This window comes from Pogoniulus pusillus, chromosome 12 (assembly GCF_015220805.1).
Source record: "Pogoniulus pusillus isolate bPogPus1 chromosome 12, bPogPus1.pri, whole genome shotgun sequence".
NCBI classification, from domain to species: domain Eukaryota; kingdom Metazoa; phylum Chordata; class Aves; order Piciformes; family Lybiidae; genus Pogoniulus; species Pogoniulus pusillus.
Window position 1 is genome coordinate 17,241,476 of NC_087275.1, and position 20,434 is coordinate 17,261,909.

At 43.9% G+C, this 20,434-nt stretch overlaps 1 protein-coding gene across 2 annotated transcripts in view; it reads right to left on the bottom strand.

Annotated features, from left to right (window-relative positions):
• The window catches only part of RUNX1 (RUNX family transcription factor 1), a 76,115-nt gene extending 56,467 nt beyond the window's left edge, over positions 1–19,648 (bottom strand). For both annotated transcript variants that reach the window (XM_064152159.1, XM_064152158.1), the window contains exons 1-2: positions 18,475–19,648; positions 13,456–13,612 (exon numbers count right to left, since the gene is read on the bottom strand). In XM_064152159.1, coding sequence (XP_064008229.1) covers positions 13,456–13,612; positions 18,475–18,744 — 427 coding nt within the window. In that variant the 5' untranslated portion in view covers positions 18,745–19,648. The remainder of the gene's footprint in view (positions 1–13,455; positions 13,613–18,474) is intronic.
• Positions 19,649–20,434: the final 786 nt, after the last annotated feature.

Below are 20,434 nucleotides of genomic sequence, written 5' to 3' on the forward strand. Positions count from 1 at the left end.
GAGACTCTGTTGATGGGTTTGCTGGAGACTGTACTACCAGTACAATGCCCTCAAGAGTTGCTGCTGATTGGACAGCTGAAGTCAGATAGCTCACAACTTTACAGGATTAATCCTAAAACCCTCTGATGCTGCACAAAGCTGCAAGAACCTAAGAGGAAGCACAAGGCATAAAGCTAGTGTCTGCTCAGCAATGCTGCTCCTGGATCAGCAAAAGGTGAAGACTGGCCTCGAAGAACCACAGCAGCTGAAGGTGCTGTGTCTGTCCTCTCAATTGCAATACAGGAGCTTGAAGCCTGCATTCAGTTTGCATCCCATCTGACAAAGGCTGGAAACAAAATGAGCAGTGAGCTCATATCTAGCATGATGAGAGAGGATTGAAGTAGTCTCCCAGAACAGTGCTGAAGGGCTCTAGAGGGAGCAATAGGCTTGTACACTATGGCCCCTGGGAATGTTTGAGAGGAACTGAGGGGGGGGGGGAAAATTAATCCCGAGTGACAACATGGTCACATGAAGCTGTGTCCTGCTTTAGTCATCCCTGAGCAGTGTCATGACCAGATGTGTCTGGGGATGGGAGGAAAGCACACTTAAAGTATAAATGGCTGCATGGGCAGACGCAAAGTGGAATGAGAACAGATACACTTTAGGAAACAGAAAATATGTCTTGAACCTGTCATTTAATTCACTTCTCTTTCAGGCTAAAGCAGATATTGACTCCATTGAGGATGGCTCATACAAATGACAACAGAAAAAAATGCTCTGGATGGGGCCGAGCAGGGAGTGGAGAAGGGAGGCCAACAAATAATGTGGTTAAAACTACTATCTTGTGCTCTGGGAACATATTCTGATGATCACAGATATGTCATTAGAGTTTCTGATCGTTTGTTTGTTTGTTTTTTAATTGTTACAATAAATTATTAGTTAAAAAGAAGAAGAAAAAATGGAAAGGAGCCAAGAATGTTTGTGCTGACAAGGACAACAGGTATAAATGAAAAAATGCATTTTTTTTTAAACCCAGCTTCTACTTTTTAGTGCTTGCATATTTACAACTATTAAACCATGCTAAATGACTGATTTTATACATCTTTACAAATTCTCACAACACCTTTCTGGGTAGGTATGTATCAAAGTGAAGAAGTCTGCTGCATTTTAGTGTATCTGGCTCTATCCCTAAGTAGGATGTAATACACACACATTCAAATGTTAAATGTCAGCTGTTGTAAACTGGAGCATTTTTTCCCCACTGTTATTACTTAAGCCCCTTAAGACTCCAAATGTAACCAATAGAATGAGAAGGGCCAGCATAATTTGACCAATCATTAGTTAACTGCTGTTCACCATAGAAGTGAAATAATTTTGTAGATGTCCAAGTTGCATGTCCAGTTGCAAAAAAAAACCCCATGCACAGGTCATAATTCTGTGCTCAGATGACGTGACTCTTCTCTCTTGCCTGTTCTATTTTGTCCAGTGGCTATTTCATCAGAAAAAAAAATGCAGCTGAAGTAACCAGCATAGAAAAAAACCACCAAACCAAACACCATAATTTGTTTACCACCAGTACCACAGATGCCACTGAATTTAAATATGAGAAGAAACTGTTATCTGCTACCGTGCTGTAAGTAGCTTACAAAGACTAACCACCACAGACCAACGGTCCAAACAGACAAATGTGAACATGTGGAGATGTCAGCAAATAGGAGCGATTGCCCAGAGAAATGCAAGTACTGCCCATGCAAATCAGCTGCGTGGGCAATGTATCTGTGCATTTAAATGGGTATTTTGCGAGTATAAGTGTCTGTCAAGTTGTAGATTTGGGAAATACACTCACTTGCCTCCTGACAAACCAGCCTGGGTAAGCATAAAGGTATACTTCTGAACATTTCTGTTGAGTGTCTCACTCCAGGAAGTCCTTGTATCTGTGTTTACACAGCATCTACTTACCCAGAATGAAATCTCCATCCCATTAAATCAATAGGTGTTTTGTTCTGCATTCATATGCTTCCAAGTTGTCATGCAAATAACCAAAAGCAGTCCTGCCGCAAATTTGGATTCATCTATGCACTACTGAATTTGCTTTGCAGTAAGTCGTGGAAAAGCAACTTGCTGCTGCAGAAACGTGGCTGGCACTGTCTTCTCCCCTTCCCTTCATTTCCCAGCTCCCTGCAGCAATGACTGCTTAACTGAGACGTGCACTTCACCCTCTTTTCCTTCTCTGCCCATACTCTGTGACTTTTCTCCAGCTAGTGAGTCAAATGCTGTGGTGAAGAGCAGCAGAGCTGTCTGCCTCTCCTGCGACTGCTCTGGGGATTCCCAGAGCTAGAAGAAAGTTGTGTCTGGGCTAGAATAATTTCAAGGCACTATTTTGGTGAAGTCCATGTACATTTAACCTAAGGTAACACAGGAACAATAACAAACAACTAAAATGACAACTGGAATCAAATAACATTAACAGAAATGCTATGAAGCTGAACAGGTGCTCAGATTAAATTTTACCTTAAGCCCATTTTATCAGTGATAAGGATTGTCCCTGACACTCTTCTGGAAATGGTCCCTGACAATCTTCTTATTTCATAATTCAAAACCATAAGTGTAAGTCTACAAGCTATGGACATGAAATATTTAAGCAAACAGAAGCAGAAGTTGGTTCTGTAACTGGTGTAACTTACAGCTGTTAAGATAAAGCTGACTCAGGTCCTCAGCAACTATTCCAGCAGACGCACACTGATGATGCACAGCACTGTTTCATGCATGCCCCTTGTCACCAGCTGTACCAGGCATCCTACAAGACCTGTCCCCTACACTACACCTTTCTCTTTGTACTGGAGAATGCCCATGCAGGTAACAGGTCCTAAAGTCACTTTCCCCTTCTTTTTTGTGCCACAGTGGTACCAACATTCAAACCCCTTTCACCAGAAAGAGAAAACAAAACAAAACATCTTCCTGATGGAATAAAGTGCCAGCACCCAGCATCCCCAAAACATGTTATTGTCCATTAAAAAAAAATCACATATTTGCTTGAATGCTGCTTTTTAATCCATTCTTCTAGCAACTAACACCTTTAATATTTGACCCAAAGCCCTCAGAATAGTGATCCTCCCTTGCACAAGCAGAGATCACTCACATTCTCCAGCACTGCAATGGTGGAACTCAGCTCACAAAAACAGTAACAATTTTCCCCTCTTCTTTCTGGCCAGATGTTTACGTTTTAATTTGACAAGAGTTCATGTGCATCCAGTTTCACTTCTGTGCTGATGAGCAGTTTCACTTCCCAGTTCCATGTGCTGTCATGATGATACCATCAACTGCCTGCTCTAGCCTTGCAGGGGCCTCCGTGCTAATCCCTTCCCTGACAGCCTGACAATGTGTGTAAAAGTGCAGCCGCTGCTACTCCACTATTTTCCTGCGAGGCACCTGGTGGCCTTTCTCTCCTTGAGAAACTCGGATCTGAAATGCACTTGTTTGAAATGTCCATGTCTAAAATGTTAGATGCAAGACATCACTCTCAGTTGCATTCCTTTGGTTTCCTTCCCTCAGATTACTACTACTACCACCTTCTAGTTAGTTTTCCTGTGAGTGTGCTTCAGCAAAGATGCCTCAAATGCATGATTTATTCTGCTTAGAACAAAAAAAAAAAAGGGCTGGCAGTTGAGTAGGTGGAGATGCTACCTGTAGGCATTAAATAGTCACGGCCATTTACCGGGAGGGGAGCTGCAGCAGAAGATGTGTAGGAGGGCAACTCTTAGCTTATGGGAAGAAATGTAAATGAACAAACTGAGAACACCCATAGGGTCAAGATATTTGGGACAGGTGGCAAGAAGAAGGTCTCTGGAGACAGACAATAGTCAGCTTAGGGTGACACCCAGTAGTTAACGTAGACGTTAGTCACTTTTGTATGCCAACATCAGCAACCCACAAACATACAAACGAACAGGAATCCACCTGTATGATGTTGTCTAGTTTCACAAGAGGGACTATTTCGAGCAATGGTAAGAACATCATTTGTACTTCAACATCCTTTGGCCTAAGTCCTGCATAAATACCAGCTTTTTGGCTTTGTGATGGAGGCTGTATACGCATTATCCCTGTGAGTGTGTGCACCAGAGTTGAAACAATGACAGCGCCTGAGAAAAGTGATTTTCCGTTCCGTTCACAGAATTGTTTCTGAAAGGCAACACAAGTGACATGTTTTAACTGAATTTCTGGAGTGGGATGGCTTCTTAGAAAGCCCGCAGATAAGTTTTTAAATGGATTAAAGCACTGAAAGACTGGGATGGGAGGGGAAGATCTTTTAATGGAAAAGCGAAGCAGCCTCTAAGTAGAGCTGCTGCAGTAACCACTATAAAATTCTTATGAACTTGGGTGGAGACAATAATTACAGCACAGGAAGAATGAGATGCTATGGGGTGCCCAGCCTTTGCGGCAGAGTGGCAGCACAAGGAAATTACAGTCTGAGTCTTACAATGCAGTGCTTATTGTTAAAGTATGTTTAAGACTTGAAAAGTGTCTATGCAATTTGTACCAATGTCCATGTCACTAATGTTTGAACTCAGATTTTGAGAAGGTGTGGGTTTTTTTTCCCCCCTGAAGATAACTCTAATGGAAAAATCTGATGAGCCTATGAAGAGGATACCCTAAAACCTGAACTTCTGCTTTCAAGCTGTGACCCACTGCATATTGAGGAATTTTGACTCTTTTTTTTCCCCTTGGTGCAGTACTATTTTAGTTTTAAATTAAGTGCTTCTCTATGCCAGAGCTTCGTCTGTTTGTGAGCAAGTGCTCAGAAATGACTTAGGCTACGCAAAGTGCACCCAGCTGTAAGGCAGAGCGAAAAAAATGATCATTTAGCAGACTGCTGCGTCACTGCTGAATGGTTCAGAGAAAGGGAAAAACAGCAACGGGAACACCAGATGGAAAAGACAGTTCAGAATAAAATTACTTACATTCAGAGCTACCACCTTCTCACAGAAAATGCTTTGGGATCCTTAAGCCTAATAATAATCCTTAACCCAGCTATAATTTCAAACCAGTAATAAGCTTTTTGAGGTAGAAATTATCACCCTCTCTTTATAGGTGATGAGAGAGACATGAAAAGGTTGAGGCCCAGATTCACAAGCGGATTTAGCTGCCTGAAGTGGGATTCAGGTTTGACTTAAATGCTTAAGCCCAAAATTACACTTCTTATCCCTCCCAACCCCCCATCCAAGAGGTGCCTAGCAGTAGCCATGGTGAGTATCTGCGGGGGCTTCCCCTGCAAAACAGCTTCACGCTCTCATGGCGGCAAGCTCAGACTCCATGAAGGAGCACCTCAGCATGGTCACCTGGCCCAAATCCACATCTTGAGCCCTCCTCTGCCCCTTCTTCTTGAGGAGATTTGGTTTGAGTTGCTGCTCAGGACTCATCCAATGACAACCTCTCATGATAGTCTCTGCTCCTACTTTAAAGTATATGGGCATTTCCCTAGGCAAGTTCCCTGTTTTGCAGGATGCACCTCAGATGTACACTATACAGTTCCCCAAGGGTATCATGACCAGATCACTGTGGTGAGGTGGCAGACTTCTCAAGGTTGGCAACCCCATTTGGCTGGAGGTCCTCTGGGAGAAGGGGTCCTTTGGGCAGAGAGATGATGCATGCAAGACACTCTGGGCTGGTGACTGCAGCATTTGTGGTGAGGGGAGCACCTCATTTCACTCTCTTCTCCAAGGATTGCTTTTATGTTTGTATCCATGATTTCTTCATCCCTCGAAGCCCTATTTTCATCACTTACCTAATTGTCAGAACAGGAAAACCTCAGTGTAATGGGTGTTGTGGCTTTTGGCAGATCCTGTTCTGAGCACCTTCATTTCACGGTGCGTTTGTCCTGTGAACCTAGCAAAGGCTCTTCAAGAGTTGGATTTTGTCTCAGTCCTTCTCCCTTTTTCCAGCATTAGCCTTCACTTGAGGCCAGCCCACATCTGGCTACTTGTCTATTCAGATGCTGGCATACCTCAGTGCTCTGGCAAGATGCAGGAGCTAGAAACAAACATGCTCCTCGCCCTACAAAGTGATGAAGATGGTGACCTCTTGGCATGGCTGAAGGCAGAAGCATCAGGTACAGGGAACAAGGAAGCAGGGAGTTCACTGGAAGAACCGAGTTCACTGCTCTGAATATGAAAGGCAAGGAACACTTTTATGTTCAGGGCCATTTTAGCAAGTGAGGGACTTCCTTCTGCAGTGGCCTAAAGCAGGTGAACACCAAAAGACAACTTGACGAGTCACTTCTTGAGAAGCTAGCTGAACATGGGAGTGTGCACTGGGATTGTTTACTTTGAGTTCATTTTCTTAGAGGAAGGACTCCTCTGTGCTGTCATTACACTAATGCAATGCACATTGATTTCAAAGCTTGGAAGAGGTCTAGGGTCACTCGATGGATATCCATGCAGTCGGTGATGGGAAAGATAACACTGCCATTATGAACTTGGAGCCTGTCAAGTTTCACCAGAGACAACTTTCAAATGCAGAGTAACCTCTGTGGCCTCAGATATGGATGCAGCTTTGTTAGAGTTGTGGTGCATAAAGTTTAGCCTGTGGAAACTTTGCAGTCATGCCAAAGTGTCTGCCTCAGTTTCTCCCCAAATTTCAGGGAACTGGTGTACGTACACACTGCTCCGAGCACTGCCTCGCTGAAGAGCTCTTGCGGCCTTCACAGCAGCTGTTTCACTCCTCCTCTCCTTGGTCTCCAGAACCTACATGTACTGCCTGCTCCCTCCCCACACCATACTGCAGGTAGCTCCCCATCCTTGAGGGGACCAGTTGGAATGCACAGAAGAAATTCAGGATAGTTTTCAACGGCACAGTCTGAGGCCAAAACCTGTTCCCAAGATAAATGCTTACACAACAGTCCCAACTTGTGCTGAGAGGCAGAATTTCTCAAAGGGAATGGGCAGGAGGAGCATCAATAGGTAAAGGAGGATGAGAGACAGAAATTGATATAAGACAGATATGAAGGAAATAAGGTCAATTTTGAGAGGCTGAGAAAGCAGCGTTGAAATAATATATTGGGGAAAACAGGGGAGAGGTAGAATGGGAGCAAAAGAGATGGAAAGTCACACAGCATTAAAGTGATAGGAAAAAAAAGTCTATTACTGCTAGTTTTTAGAGGCAAACAGACACTGATTTACACTGATGAGGGTTTATGCACATGGCTATACTGGAAAATACTTTCTCAAAAGCAATTCTAAGCCACAGATTTGCAACATGCTCACTTCTAATCCTGAGTGAACTGACAAGGACCGTATGCCATAGGATAGTCAGCTGAAGTTCACTAGCCAACCCCAAAGACAGAATCGTGATTTACCTCTCAGAATGCATTTATTTTGGTAACAAAGTAGCACAGCTGTTATTTGAATTGCAATGCAGGTACATAAGCACACACAAACATAAACATTTTTTAACTGGAGCTCAAGCAGCCTCTAAAGGAGGCCACACTAAAATAAAAAGCAAAACAAAAACAAAGAAAAGAAAAGAAAAGAAAAGAAAAGAAAAGAAAAGAAAAGAAAAGAAAAGAAAAGAAAAGAAAAGAAAAGAAAAGAAAAGAAAAGAAAAGAAAAGAAAAGAAAAGAAAAGAAAAGAAAAGAAAAGAAGAGAAAAGAGAAAAGAAAAGAGAAAAGAAGAAAAGCTGAAAAGCAAACAAATGTCTTGAAACTATGTAACCTCTTCATCTAGAGAGGTACTTTGTTTTCTCTAAATGCTATCCTGGTAAGCCAAACTCTTTTTATCATAGCGAAAAGAAAAAAGAATTTAAAAAAGGAAGAGAAAAATAAAATGCTCAGAAGACAGTGTCTGTCTCATCCTCATCTTCAGCCCAAGCTTCAAAAATGTAGAAGCAGAGCTCTGCAGAACCAAAAAATAGATTTATTGTTATTGGACTGAGGGCAGTGGTTCAGCACTTGGCATGGCCACTGTTTACAGCAGTAATGCTCCCGGAGACAGGAAGTTCTCCAAATCGCTCTGCCATTATTTTTCTCCTGTTGACGCTTTCTGATCAAGAGTTTTTTTGCCCAGACGAAATTTTAGAGTAACCCAGCAGAGAGTGTTTGGGAGCTGGCAAATCCAGCTGCAGTCATGCTCAGCCTCACGGACCACATGATGTTTTCTGAGCCAAAGCCCTGTGCAGAGCTGCATCATACATATACTTTCTTACACAATCAACGATTCATGCAAACCCGGCTGCACGTAGCCAGTGTGTGCTGAAGACAGCTCAGGCAGCTCAGGCGTAATGAGAAAGTCTTCACCCCTCCCCTCCTCCTGCCACTACCTTCCTGCCAAAGGCCAGCAGCGAGGCAGACGTAGTCCTCAAAGGGCTAGGCTTGCTGATCAATGCAGTGCTTTGGCTTGAAATAGCCATCGGTTCCTCTGTACCAGTGCAGGAAATCTACACACCGAATTGTTCCATGGCTACAGTTTACACAGAAATCTCAATCAAAATTAACAACACAACCAAGCAACCCTAAATCGCTTAAAAATAAATATACCACCCCTGATTTCTGTCTTCTAGAGAAAAATTAACCATTCATAACAGATTGCAGGGAGGAGAATCTGGTGATAAACATCAGCCCCCTAACAGACAGCTGAGGTGTAGAGGAGCAGCAGAGTCCCTTTCTTTAATCACTGCCCGCAGGCAGCAGGACTGGCAGCAGCAGCTCTGGGTGATGCCCAGCATTCCCAACTCAAAGGCCATGCCACCAGCCTTGTCCATGCCTGGCACAACGGCACGTCTTCAGGATGGCTCAGAGGAATTGCCTTTCTCTTTACAGCCAACCTGCCCTCTCACTGGCTGCATATCCTGCTAACCCCATGGACTTCCTAATCTGAAGTATAAATAAGTGGTTGTTTTTGAACTCCATCAATTGACTCTTTTTTTTGAATTTTGATTGCTGTTGGATTTCTTCTATTTTCATCCCATCTGGCACGCACGACTCATTGTTACTCCAGTATCTGATACCGCATCCCCTGAAGCATTCCAATGGCTTGGATGAGGACCCAACCGGCTGCTCAACACTGATTTTACGATCCTGTTGAACAGCATCCTCCTCTGTTTTGCACATATTTTTATAATTTATGTTAAAAAATAAAACAAAGTTTAACAAAATGCTCAAATAAAGCAACCGCAAGCTGAAGCTCCACAGAAGGAACAAAATTCTGACTCAAGAAGACTCAGAGTTCAGGACAGTAATTTCTGGGGTTTAAGTATTTTAAAGATTCTGTCTTAAAATTATTTTCCTTCTCCAAAACTATATCCAGAAAAAGAAGATCCCTGATGGCAGAAACTTCTGATCACGCTTGGCAATATCTCTCTCTTGTGCTTTCCTACCAGCTACACCTGTGAAAAAGGAGCACTGCTTTGGCTCTGTGGAAGTGGAAAACTATCAGGAAACTTCTCCATTGCACTGATTCCAATAGCTAGCAGGAAATATACACATATAGGCTTAATTCCCACTCCCTTCCAAGACACGTTTTTTAAAAAGGCCTTGCTAGAAGCCTGTCACAAAGCTCCAGCTCTCAGCTTTAGACTGACATCTTCTGCAGCAAGCCGAGACACCTCCCCATTAGCTACTATTATGATAACCTATTAATAATTATGTTCATCTGGAAAACATGTTTATTTGTTGGGTTTTTTTAAATGTTACATTCTACAAAGAAGATAGTTACTGGGATTAATGATTCCATGAGGAAAATATGTAATGCTTACTGAGCCATGAATCTTTTCCTCTCCAAAATAACTATTTATCTTTAATTTTCTCCAATGAACTTCTACGGTGTCAAGTTTTTTGCATCACATTTATGTCATCACAGTAACCTAAACAGGTTCATTATATATTCAGAAAACAGGGCATTTTGTAGTAGTAGCATTTTAAAGTTTGAAGCATTTGTGAACAATGGGAGAAAAATAAAGATTATTATTTCTTTTTGACAAGGTAATCAGGCAAGGTTGGGGGGAGGGGGAGGGGGGCGCTGTGATTGGCTCAAGTTTTAAACTATATTTTTCTTTCAGAAATTACCTACTTGGGCTTACAAGCCAGACAGGCAGGTTTTCCCAGCAGCATTCTCAAATTAGGGTGAGGAATAGTAACTCTGGAGCCCAGCCAATTCCAATGTAAATCTGTTTTGTTTGGGAAAGCAAGCCAAATTGCCTTTATACAACATCTCGACGTTCAGAGTGACCTGCAATATTCTCAGTTCCCATTCTAGGTGTCAAAAAAAATCAAGTGGGTTGCTCTTATTTATTATTTCTTTTCAATTCTGAGCAACAGGCACAGGCAGAGCAACACAGGGCAACTGCTTGCTGTTTAATACAAAACAAATACTGAAATGTAGTTTAGTTCTTTACGTCTTGGCCTGTATTTGGTTTGTGTGTCTGCTCTGACCAACAGGCAAGGTCAGACCCCACAACAGGGGGAATTGCTGTAATTCTCTCAGTCAGTACAGAGCCACTTATTCTCTGAGATGAAAATCTAGGCAATAGTCTTAAGTTCAAAACAGCTGTCAGACTGTCTTGCTAGATTTCACTTAAAGCCCACAGGGAAAAAAAAAAGTATTTATTAAGAATGTCAAGAAAGACAATTTCCTGCTCTCTTAGAAAGGAGAGAGCGGTGGCTTGCCGTCAGTTTGGCAAGACTTTTAACAGGGGTGGTTGCACCTGCATGATATAACTGATGCACAGGGATCTGTCACCAGTCAAAGCCATTCCCTGTTCTTCAGCAGGGATTTAAAATCACCTGAAGTACACAAAGAACGTTCACTCTGATCATAACCAACGTGAACTTTCAATCACTGTTCACGTAATACTCCTGGCAACACATTATCACTGGTGGCAACTGAACTTACTCAAACTCAAATATTACACAGCAAACAAAGTTTCAGTTAATTTTCCTCTGCCCAAGTATCAAAGGAAGCAAAGCTTTTTGAAGCAGCTACCTTACGCTCTAGCCTTTATACAAATTCAACAGAACAGCACCTCAGAAATCCCAAACCAAACGCAAACAATCCCCACCTTTGGAAAACAATCCCCTGTTCAAGGAGTAAACAAAAGCATACATTAGTCATTCGCTCCAAAGATGGGCAGCCAATGGAGGTGATGAGATTTAACCTCGAAGTCTGACTAACAGCACTCAGCGTTCCCAAATCACTCCATCACTTAAAGGATCCCAAACACCTGACTATCCTACAACATACAATGCTTATGCCTGTGCACAAGTGACTGGCTACTAGCAACTGTTAAGAGCAGGGTAAGGGACTCAACTACACTACCCATTAAATCTTCTGCATGAGTAGGAACTGTTCTCTCTCAGCTTCAGGATTTTGACCTTGAATCTTACACAGTCCACTGCTATGGTTTCTAGCTTCATCATTATGGCCAGGAACTGAACTACAGGTTTGTTTTTATTAGCTTCTCCACCACTTTGCCAGCTATTCATTTGAATCGTCTAAACAGTCATCTCTGAATCATAATGCAAATTCCATTTACTGAAAAGGTGGTACCTTTAATACAACAAATGAACATGTTTAATGACTGATACTTTTAGACATTACAGCATCTCCCATGTTTTCAGTAAATGGATATAATTTTCTCTGCATTACCCTACTATTATCCTTTGCTAGCATTATGAAGCTACGTTCTCAGCTGCGGGTGTTTTCCACCGGGTGCATTTTGAAGACAGCCCAAACAACATGATTTAAAAGACATCTTGCTCTGTATCCTCAGCTAAAAATGCTACAGGATACAGAGGGACTGGATTGGTATTTTATTCTTAAAATATTCCTAACACTTGCACCTGTGTTTCCACAATAGCTGACTGTTTCTATGGGAAGAGTATCTACAGATGCATTTCACTTCAAAGGCAAATACAGTCTGATGTGTATAATCAGGGTAACTTCTTCAGTCTGAAGGCTGACCCATCTCCCATTTGGCATAAAACATTTTGAGACAAGAGCGACCAGCAGTGGGTCACCTTTGTAACTCTCATAACTCCATTCCTGTTTGTAAGAACCACTCACACAACTGCGCATCAGAAGATGGCTCAGATGCTCACATGGGGAGAGAGAGAGAGGAAAATGGCAAAGAGGGACACCCTGAATACGCCATCTGGTTCAGAGAGACATCATTACACAAATTGCTCAAAAAGGTAAGATGCAGAAACCTACTTATGTGCAGTAGACATTATCATTTGTGAGTGTTTTAACGTTGAAGCATTCCTAAATAACACTGCTGTGTTTGGAACATCGTAATGTTACGTTCCAATTCCACTTAAAGACATGAGCGAAAACCATGTTTAAGTAACTAGCATATGAAGCTAGATGAAAGGTGAGACAGTTTTTCATTCTTGACCTTAAAACAGAGAGCCTGATCTTTTCTCCAAGATTTTTCTAAGCAACAGCTCCCTCGTCTCTCTCCTATGGGTTTTACTGAACACCATCAGCCCCTGCAGCGGGGCTCTGTTCACAGCAAGGGTAAATAATGGAAGAGGAGTACTTAAAATAATCATGTAATACAAAGGTAAATGTGATTGCTTGGAATTTAACGTTATGGACTCGAGTTAGAGTGAAGGTGCAAAGGGTCCTTTTGCTGATTTTACAGGCTTTTGGATCAAGATTTGTACACCTGTCCACTCACACGTGATGGAAGCAACATGTGTCAGGCACTGTTTGCAGCTTCCTAAAAACATTTTCATACAGTTCCAGTTTTTGCCAACTTTGACTCTTATTTGCTGTTTATGCTCACAAGGCCTTTTTATTTCCATACTGGTAATTACTGGTTATCATCAAGATGCTGCAAGTCAGATATTAAGCTCATCTCTTCAGTTCTGATCTATGCTATCCACTTTGCAGGACCACATGAAATAACAGGACTATTGCATATTGCTCTACATCTATTTCAGAGAAAGATAACCCTGAATAAAATGCCCTGTGTCTTCATCAAGACATGATAAACCCAGAAATTCTTTAGATCTATGCAGGAAACACCTGTAATTTTAGGTTGACTTGCTGTTCCAAGGACAGAGTTTTGCAGAGAGTGTCTGGACACAATGAGAGCTTCGTGAGATTTTAGACAAGCTGAAAATTCTCATTTAACATTAAAAATATGCTTAAATAAACCTAAATGTGGGTACCATTGTGCTGTTCTAAATTTGGTAAGATAACTTCCAAGGTCAAATGTAACTTGCTGTCTATATGATTTATTTTATTGTTATGATTTATTTTACTGCTTAAAATTGAAGCAACACAGATGAGTGTCCAGGGTAAACAACAACAACATAAAAGCATATAGCTAATTCTGTGCTTTTGGAATTGGCCTATGCCAGATCTTGTAGCATTCCCTGCTGCAGGATACTCCAAAGACACAGTCTTCACATTCCCTCCACATAATCAGAACTTGACATAACAAAGGGCGAACATGATCAAATTATAGTTGAGAACACATACCTCTTCCACTTCTACCCACAAATCGGAGGTCATTGAACCTTGCTACTTGGTTTTTCATGGCAGCTGTGGCATTTCTGAGCTCTGCAGAGTAGTTTTCATCATTTCCAGCCATCACTGTTACCAGTGTCCCATCGGGCACATCTCCCAAGGCCACCACCTATGAAATCAAGGAGCAGAAATTTCAGTTTCCTTACACGATACTTAATTAAGGGCACAGAGGATCAACAAGTAACATGAGCAAATAGGAAAAAAAAGCAGTAACAGCGAAAGTCTACGTAGGCTGAGAGGCTGTTTGGGGAAAACAGGAGTCATTTCCATTCCTAGTTTTCAGAGCTACAGAAAAGTTTTCACATTGAAATACACAGCATAATGTGTACTTTGACTTGAAAAATGCTTGGAAGAAGCTTTCCAAAACATACTTCTGTAATTGTCAGTAAATAAGTTCAAGTAACGGGAACTGATTCTGGTCTGAATTACATCAGTAGCACTACTTTTAAGTTATAGTGGAGTCAGCACAATGCTGGGAATGTAAAATCCAAGAGAAAACAAAACCAAAGTTATCATCTCATGGACACAGCTGCATCAGTTCCTTGTCTTCTTGCACTGCTCCGAACAGACCTGTCCCAGTATACATTTAGAGTAAGCCCACGGAAATGCAGGCCTCAAATGAATGTTTAATCACAACTTACTGAACAATTTACTTTTTTCCTTGAGAAGCATGAAAGCAAATTGTTGACTTAAGACCTCACCCGCAACCTGATGGATGGAAATCGTGATCTGAACTAATTAAATCTGCAATAGCTCAGACAAAGCCTTTCACCTGATCCGAAATGTTTGCACTGCAGCTCCATTTATCAAATGAATATTTAGGAACACAGGATTTGCTGCATTTTTGATGCTCAGAGTTATATAGATGTCTAACAAATTTTATAGCTTGTGTTCTCACTGGTTAAACAATGAAAATGTTATCTTATCTTCTTGAGCAGGACCAAATTCTCAAAACAATTGTACCCTGCTGTAACTGAATGGATATCTGGTGTGTCTCCTGATTTACTCTGGCAAAAGCAAGAGCTTGAATTAGGTTGCCTATGGTACCAACGACGTCTCTAGTGTACAGTCTCAGGACTACTACCATAAAAAAAATACAATAGTAATTTAAAAAAAAAGTTCTAGCTAGTTTTAATTTCCTCATTTACACACTCTAAGAGGAAGTGGTCCTGCATCATGTCCTCTGAGTTGCAGCCTGATACTTTTCCTTCCTCTTAAGAGTTTTCTAGCTTATCTCCATGCAGCTAGAATTGTCCGAAACTGGGCACGGCCCAGTCTTATTTCTATTAGCTTGTAATAACACTTGTTCTTTCCAAACAGCATCTGCAGCTCTTTTTACTTGATCCACTTCCCACAATGTGAGAGAGGTCTCCAGTCTCAGGTACAGAAAGCTGTGTTTCTCACTTCTCTGCTCTCTCATTTGTCACCAATAACCCTTATTTTTCACTTCCACACGCAAAGTCAAAAATCACTGTGCAAAATTCCCTCTTTATGTATCTCTTTCAACTTCTGTATTCATATTCCTCTGTGGCCCAAGTTTTTGGGTTTTTGTTCTCTTCTGTGTGTCGTAATGCATTTCTGTGGCCTGTGCTAAGCTCAGCTTTCTGAATTTCCCTGATATTGGGATAAATTAGTCTCTGCTTGAAATGTTTAAGCTAGGAGATCTTCTCCTTGCACAGCACTCTGTCATGGGGAACACTGGCTCACAAGATCAGCAACTGTGAACTGAGTGTGCTCACCTAGTTCTTAAAAAGTTACCATAAACCCTTAAAGTATGCACCTATATCAAAGGCATGAGAAAGGGAAAGGGAAAAATCAGGGCATCGCCCTCATCCCCCTGCAATGCAAATGTTTGCATGTTCATTTAAGGAAATATAAGCTCACAATTTAAGGAATGAAACACCTTTGTGAATCTAGGGTCAGTTATCTCTTACCAGACAATTTTTTTTAGCTCATTGTTTTCAGATTACCCTGAAGGCAACCTCAGCAATAAGACACATGGGAAAAAAAAAAAAAAGAAGAAGAAGAAGCAAGTATAAAAATTAACACAGCCCAGAAAAAGAAACTAGAGTTAAAAGTCAGAGACAACAGAAACACAAACATTTACATTAGAAATAAGACTAAACAGATAAGCTTAGACTTGTTGACTGGAGTTATCTAGCTCTTTGTTGTACTCTTTAGCTCTAAAACCTATGTATTTCCAAAGAAGCCAGAAGAGTATCAAAGCTGCAATACTGGCTGGTATCTAAATTACCTACTTCTGCCACATCAAACAAAACTGGCCTTTAAAAATAAGAATTAGATTATTTCTAGCAGTATTTGGGCAGTGAATCTATATAGCCTCCTACATTCATTATTTTCTAAGCTTCTCAGAATCTTTATTTTGGGGGGGGGGGGGGGGGGGGGGGGAGGGAACATAATGGAAATGTCCATTTTAGTTTGAAATAAAATCCTAAAGATCAAACTAAAACTCAGTTCTTTTCTGACAGGTGCAAAGGTAATTGGCAGCATAGGAATTATGTGAATGATTTTTTCTGGTTCTTGGTTGAAATGGTGGTCAAAATTACATCTTCTAAAATACCTTTGCAAATATTCAATACTCAGTATAAAACCAATGTAATTGTTGTAGACTTGGGAAATTATTTCAAGACTCATTTCTCAGCAGTCCCACGACAGGAGCATTTGAGGGGAAGAGGAGAACCGGGAGTCCAAGCAAACAGGTGCCTCCCAGCACAACAGTTCAGGATCTCACAAGGAAACCCTCTTCTGTTTTTTATTTTTGGGCTTTTTTTTTGGTGTTTTGGGGTTTTAATTTTTTTGAGGGGGAGAGGGAGGTAGAGCGGAATTGCTTGTTGTTCGATTTTTTTGTTGTTTTGTTACTGGTTGTTGGTTTGGGTTCTTTCAGGGAATGTCTTGGGGGTTTTGTTTGTTTATATTTTTCCCCCCTTGTATATTTCTGGGTTAAACCATCTCAGCCTGACAAACGCTTATTTTGAGGCAACATCTGTTTGGAGAACTTGACCCTTTATTCTGTCTGCAGAAGTCGGGAGCTCGCTCGCTACTTAAAACGGAGGGCTGCAGCAGCTGTGGGTGAGAGAGGACAGGGAACGAAAGGAGCGTTTCGTATCTCTTGAAACCAGCCCCCGGCGTTGGGCTATTTTCACACAACCAAGGCAGCCTCCTGCCGTCAGAGGTCCCCGTGTCCGGCGAGGAGAGGGGTTCTGGGGCCCAGGTCTCCGCCGAACCTTGCTGCTCCCAGCAATTCGGCACCAAGACGACCGCGGCCGGGCGGCAGCACCGCTTGCGGCCAGCGGCTTGGGAGGCTGAGCAGGAGCGGGAAGAGCCACCGCTGGTTCGCCCTCCTTCCAGTTCCCCTCAGGGAGATGGGTAGGGCTAGGCATGGCCACGCGTGGCACGGCGGGGAGTCTCCGCGGTGGCCTTCGACCTTAGAGGACCCCCTAGGAGAAACTGATCGCGTGTGGACATTTTGCTTATCTCCCTTCCTGGCAGGGCGGAGTGGGTTCTCAACCCTGTTCCACACAGTAACTGCCTTCCAGGAGAGCTTCCCGAGTAATTAGCAGCAGTTGCCTAGTGCGTGGGTGACAGTAAAGTAATTAATCTAAATGTCTGAATTTAGGGACTGACCGTGCTGATTAGTTCCTCCCCTTCCCCCGACTCACGTATGTGTAAACCAAGAAGACTCTCCAGACATAATAAAACTTTTCCCTGAAGTTGCCTCCTCGGCAGGATTCTCCAGAACTCTAGGAGATAAACTGATCCCCCCTTCTCCCTCTTCCCTCCTCCCCGCAAAAGCCATGGAAAGACCTGTGTCTGGTGGCCTTCAAAACAGTCGTAGAGAGGCGGCCGGTGTTTAGCAGAGACCGCAGAAGAAAGCAAGAACTTCACAAATCCCGATCTTAACTCTAACCCCGGGGGCTCTCAGGTAGCTGCATGTCTCTACCGGCTCCCGCCTCGGTGAAAAGGATAACGTGAATAATTACCTTTTCCTTTCCCTGTTCGGAAGCGTATCTACATTAGTAGCATGAAAACCTGTACGATCAACAAGACAGCGATTGAGCCAAGTCAAAGGCTTGAACCCGGGTAACGGGAAAGCAGGCCGCCTAAGGGCGCAGCCGTCCCCCGGGCTCTGCAAACAGGAGTCCAAGCGGCCGCAGGGTCTGTCTAGGCCAGGCCCCGACGCTGATTATAATAAAATACAGCCCGAGAAAGGAAATGTGGCTGGGGTTTGTATTTTGTTTTTTTCTTTTTCCTAAGAGCTCCTGGCAGCCTGGCGAGGTGAAGCGGTGCCCCCGGTGCCGCCGGGCAGTGCGCCGCGCAGCTGGAAGAAGAGGGACCCACCGCCGCTGCATGAGGTTCTGGGTCAGCCCGGGACTCCTTGCTTCAGTGGCGGGAAGCCTGCACCCACCCGCAACGGGCTGCGCCGGCAACTGGTCCCCAGGGCAGCCTAACGCCTCCGGTCTAGCCTTTATCTTTTTATTATTATTATAATGTTAAAATTTCTTCTTCCCTTGCGCTGAGCCGGGACTAACTACCAGTTACGAATGGATAGAAGACAGAGGCAGCGGCTGGAAGGATACTGTCCAGCCCCCAGCATACCCCAGCTGCCGTCTCTGCTCGCTCTTGCCCGGAGCCCAGGCGAGATGCACGCTGTTCGTGATCACCTCGTGCTCTCCCACGCTGTCGAGATTTGCCATTAGGACAGCGAAAGGAAGGAAGGAAGGAGGGATGGAAGGAGGAAAGCAAGGAGGTGCAGGATCGGCTGCGACCCACAGCCGTCCGCGACGTGGCCTGCCAGCCAGGGCAAGCCGGTCGCCTGGCCGATCCGGGCGCGGATCCGAACACGGGATCGGAGGCCCGTGTCCGCCCCCAACCGCGAGGCGCGCAGCCTGCCTTTCCCTCCCCACCTCTCCTGCCCCCAGAAGCGCGATTTTCGGTAGCTACCAGACGTACCTTGAAGGCGATGGGCAGTGTCTTGTTGCAGCGCCAGTGGGTGGGCAGCACGGAGCAGAGGAAGTTGGGGCTGTCAGTGCGCACCAGCTCCCCGGGGTGGTCCGCCAGGACCTCCACCATGCTGCGGTCGGCGCTGCGCAGCTTCCCCGGCAAGGCGCTACTGTGGTCGGCGCCGGGCAGCGGCAGCGGCTCGGTCATCTTCCCCGGGCTCAGCGTGGTGGAGGGCGGCGTGAAGCGGCGGCTGGTGCTGGTATCTACGGGGATACGCATCACAACAAGCCTTTTGAGTGAAAGACCTCCACAGAGTTTTTACAAAACAGCGAAACGAGCGTAACTCTTCAGCGATCTGTTCTCTGGGGACCAACATAAACGGATACAGGCTGAGGACCCGGGGGAAACTTGTTTCTATGCCAGTCCCCAAAGTTAATTTTTTGCTGAAGGCGGCTGAGATAGCGAGCACGCCGAGACTTAACTCTTGGCTTCCTGGTGCGGCGGAACAGATCACGTTAATCCGACAAGTGAAAGGGTCGTCCGTGCGGGGCTTTACCGCGACACCTGTGCATCTAGTTTGCGGCCGTGACGCAAAAAGTCAGGGGAAATCTCCTTCCAAACTCCCAAACACCGTGGTAAAAAATAGGCAGGTCAAATACAAGACGCGGTCAGCAACACATGCAAAGCCTGGGCTTCCCAGAGAGTCAGTTGCGTATTAGTTTCTTCCAGGTGACTTCTCTATAGTCCCAAGAGAAAGCAAAATACATCAACCTCTTCCGTAGGCAAAAATCGCTCTCTAAGAGAGGGAAATTCGGGGTCAGTCTTCAGAGAAGGCAGTACACGAGCTAGACTTTCTGATCAAAGGTCAGCTGGCTACAACTTTATATACATATTCACGTACACACACGCCCGCACACACACGTATACTCTACTTCATAAAATATTTACAGTATAATCTGTAGAGAATTTAAACACAACAGGAATCCATTAATGTTCTCTGTGAGATTTTTTTTCTAAGCAGCCTTGAAAATCAGCTTCAGTAGTTTGGTTCGAGTTGCTCTAAGAGTGTTCGTGTCATGACCTTTCAATCATTCTTGCGCAAAAAGAAAAAAAAACGCAAAAAGCTCAGTGCACAGCATTCAAGCTTTAAATATCTGTCTTTGTACTTGTCTTTGGTATAATATCTTTCATTAATTTAAAAAGAAAGGTCGCAGCCGATCGCAAACTCTGAGGCTAAAAGGTCCCCAGCTGAAAACTTGGGTTTGGGGATGTTGGTTAAATTGTGGGTTCTCTCTGTGGTTTTGTGTGTGTGCAACAGCGCTCTCTCTCTCTCACGTCCTCCTCAGCAGTCAAACCACCAAGAGTCTGCAACAATTTCGGCAGTCATTGCCAATTCTCTCTCTCTTTTTTTTTTTTTTTTCCACAGTATCTGAGGCAGTCTTCCCCTAACTCGGCCGCAGGAACCGGCTGCTTAACAATATTTTAACCGCAGCAGGTGGAAGTCTGCTTTCGGAAACATGGCTTTTCTCTCGGCCGCCTCCAGCCAGCAGGATGGGTACTGCCAGCCTGCGCGGAGAGCCCCCACGCACACGCACACACTGAAAAGCAACCACACAGAACAATTATAGGCTAACAAACAAACAAAGCCCCCAAACGCAAAAAAAAAACCCCGTTGAACTCAAAACCCCCAAAATTTCCAACAACCCCAAAACCCACTACTTTAAACGAGTGAAAGCTTTCCTTCCGCAAAAGAGGAGGTGGCGGTGAGTGGGAGTGGAGGAGTCGTTGACCCCCACGGAGAGAGACGGAAAGAACTGGGGTGGCTCAAAACCCCAAAGTTGCCAGCAAGAGTTAGAAGTGACAGCTCCTGCCCAGACGACGGCTCAGAGAAAAGGCATTTCCACAGCGGTGAGCTCTCGAGTCTTCACGTGAGACGCGCGGAAACGCAGAGGCTTCCTGCCGGCCGGCC